The sequence below is a fragment of the Agrilus planipennis genome, unplaced genomic scaffold, assembly GCF_000699045.2.
Source record: "Agrilus planipennis isolate EAB-ADULT unplaced genomic scaffold, Apla_2.0 scaffold8, whole genome shotgun sequence".
NCBI classification, from domain to species: domain Eukaryota; kingdom Metazoa; phylum Arthropoda; class Insecta; order Coleoptera; family Buprestidae; genus Agrilus; species Agrilus planipennis.
The window spans coordinates 3,407,172-3,409,577 of record NW_020442461.1 but is presented as its reverse complement, the minus strand read 5'-3'; the positions used below and the strand labels follow the sequence as shown (position 1 = coordinate 3,409,577).

Genomic DNA, 2,406 nt, shown 5'->3' with positions numbered 1-2,406 from the left:
ACTAAGAATAACTTTTTATATGCATCAGAATATATATTTAAGATCATTTTATATATTATTTAGAAGCTTGTTTGTAATTATGTACTATAAGGCATTCATTAATTCCTTTGCAAAGAGATGATTAGGTACTTAAGACTATATAATATATACGAATGTAAATAAATGTATTTTACACATTTTCTAGTCAAATAATAAAATTTTTTATACAAAAAGAAAAGAATGAAATAAACTAATTATTTATTTAACAACCAACCATGAATTATTCATATACGATTTATTTACAGTCTTATGGGTAATAACTTTTAATTTTCTTATAAAATATCACATCAATTTTAACAACTTAATACTTTTATTAACGGTGTAGATGCAACTAACTGTTAATAACATTTACATTTATGTTAAAAAAAAAGACGAAAATTACGGCATTATAAAAAGAAAACTCGCCTAACAACCAGCAAAGTTATTAATGTAATTATAGTCCAAATAATAGCAAACCACAGTTTATCTCTGAAATATAAATAACCTTTATACTTTTTGTTTAAATAAAAACGAAAAACTTACTTGTTTGATCTCTCGATTGATGTCTGAAGTAAGGAATCTGCATTAGAGGCTTCAGAGTACTCACTGCGACTGACTGGTATTCTCTGCCTTATATTTACATCACTTTCACTGTTTTTTCTCTGGTTGCTTTTGACGGTTTCTTCTTCAGATTTCAAAGCAATTTGTTGTATCAGTGTTGACTCTTCTTTGGTCAGTTGTTTGGTGCCTGACAAGGAGGCTGTAGCCAGTTTAGTGGAAATCTTTCCACAAGTATCACACACCCAGTCCACTGACTTCTTGGCAAGAATTTGACGTTCTTCCTTGGTATATTCTAAGGAACCTATTGTACCTGCTGCAGGTGTTGGCATAAATGCTATCAATGCTAGTAATGCAGTGCGTATTGACCATGATGGTTGCCAACTCTCCGGATGATAACCGGATATGGATAAACAAATCTTTTTATTTGTTTCAAATCGACCATTTGGCTGTAATAATAAATAATTAACAGGGGGCTTGGCAGAACACTAGTTAGATATATATGATGTTAAAATACTCATAAAATCAATTCTAATTGTAAAGAAAGACTAGAATACATACTGTTAATAGAATAATGTTTGGTGGTTGCATTGGGTACTGTGAAGGCAACAATATCCTGCCATGGTAGTACCCTCCTTCAAATTCTGTACCTTCCGGTCCCTTCACTGTAAAATGCCATTCGAATAGATTATCATCTAAGGGGCTGGCATAATATTCTTCAGTAGGTTCAGCCAACTCTCGAGCTTCTCGCATTAATCGCTTCACACCTACACAACAACAATTTTATCAACAAACTAATGCAAAAGTATAATTGCATACCTGGACTTTTAAGATTGTATTGGCCTTGAACAGACATTTGGAATTATTTAAAAGTACTACCACTGGGAATTTAATGAAATAAAGATTGGTTTCTTCTCGAATAATATGTACAGATATCAGACACTTATCTTCGATAAGATAATAAAACTAACCACAAAATTACTGAACGAATAAACAACGACCACCTGTCAAGTCAGTTATAAACCACGTAAGATAAGACTAATAAATATTAAATGTTACAGTTCAGCAATTTTAAGTTAAAGTTTAATATAAATCGCACAATTCACTACCTATTTTAAGCTATTATATAAAAGAATATTAACAAAAAACAGGAAACAATGGACGAATTGTTTTGATTATTTTTGCTGATTATTGCATAAGATACACACAACACACAATACACATGTGTATTCTTGTAGCATACAGTTTAACCATGGTTTCGACTGATTCTGATATATTTACTTTTTAGGAATTATCATAATTAATTCGCCCTTTAGCATCTTTTTTTCTTATCTTGTGTTCTAATCAGTAATTATTTAGTAAAATCAAAATAATTTTTACATCTAAAAGAAAGTAGGTTAGTAGGTAACTTTACATATACAGGGTGTGTAATAAATAAGACTGGCCTAGATCCTTGTATGTATCAGAATTGTTCTACGTACTTTCTTACAACATTATCATTTCTCAAACCACAGTAAATACCTTCGGTCTCCCAATAATTTCACAAGCGCTTTTTTTATTATTCCACTATGACGTAGCGTCGGCCATCATTTTTTTTAATTGTTGCTGTTGTCGGCCATCATTCTTTTCTAATTGTTGCTGTTGTCGGCCATCATTTTTTTTAATTGTTGCTGTTGTCGGCCATCATTCTTTTCTAATTGTTGCTGTTGTCGGCCATCATTCTTTTCTAATTGTTGCAGTTGTCGGCCATCATTCTTTCTCAATTGTTGCCGCATTGTCACTGACTAACAGCACATAATTTCTTTTATAAAATAATTAAAAAAAATTGAG

At 31.3% G+C, this 2,406-nt stretch overlaps 2 protein-coding genes across 2 annotated transcripts in view; one reads left to right on the top strand and one right to left on the bottom strand.

Annotated features, from left to right (window-relative positions):
• The window catches only part of LOC112906512 (F-box only protein 11-like), a 9,413-nt gene extending 9,117 nt beyond the window's left edge, over nucleotides 1-296 (top strand). The window contains exon 5 of the mRNA XM_025980747.1: nucleotides 285-296. Within this exon, the coding sequence (XP_025836532.1) occupies nucleotides 285-296 (12 nt within the window). The remainder of the gene's footprint in view (nucleotides 1-284) is intronic.
• Nucleotides 221-1,764, bottom strand: LOC108734008 (ubiquitin-conjugating enzyme E2 J1). Its single transcript, XM_018465382.2, has 4 exons — nucleotides 1,396-1,764; nucleotides 1,138-1,343; nucleotides 562-1,025; nucleotides 221-507 (listed from the first exon to the last, which is right to left on the bottom strand). Exons 1-4 carry the CDS (start codon nucleotides 1,430-1,432, stop codon nucleotides 426-428), a joined length of 789 nt encoding a protein of 262 aa, XP_018320884.2. The 5' UTR covers nucleotides 1,433-1,764; the 3' UTR covers nucleotides 221-425.
• Nucleotides 1,765-2,406: the final 642 nt, after the last annotated feature.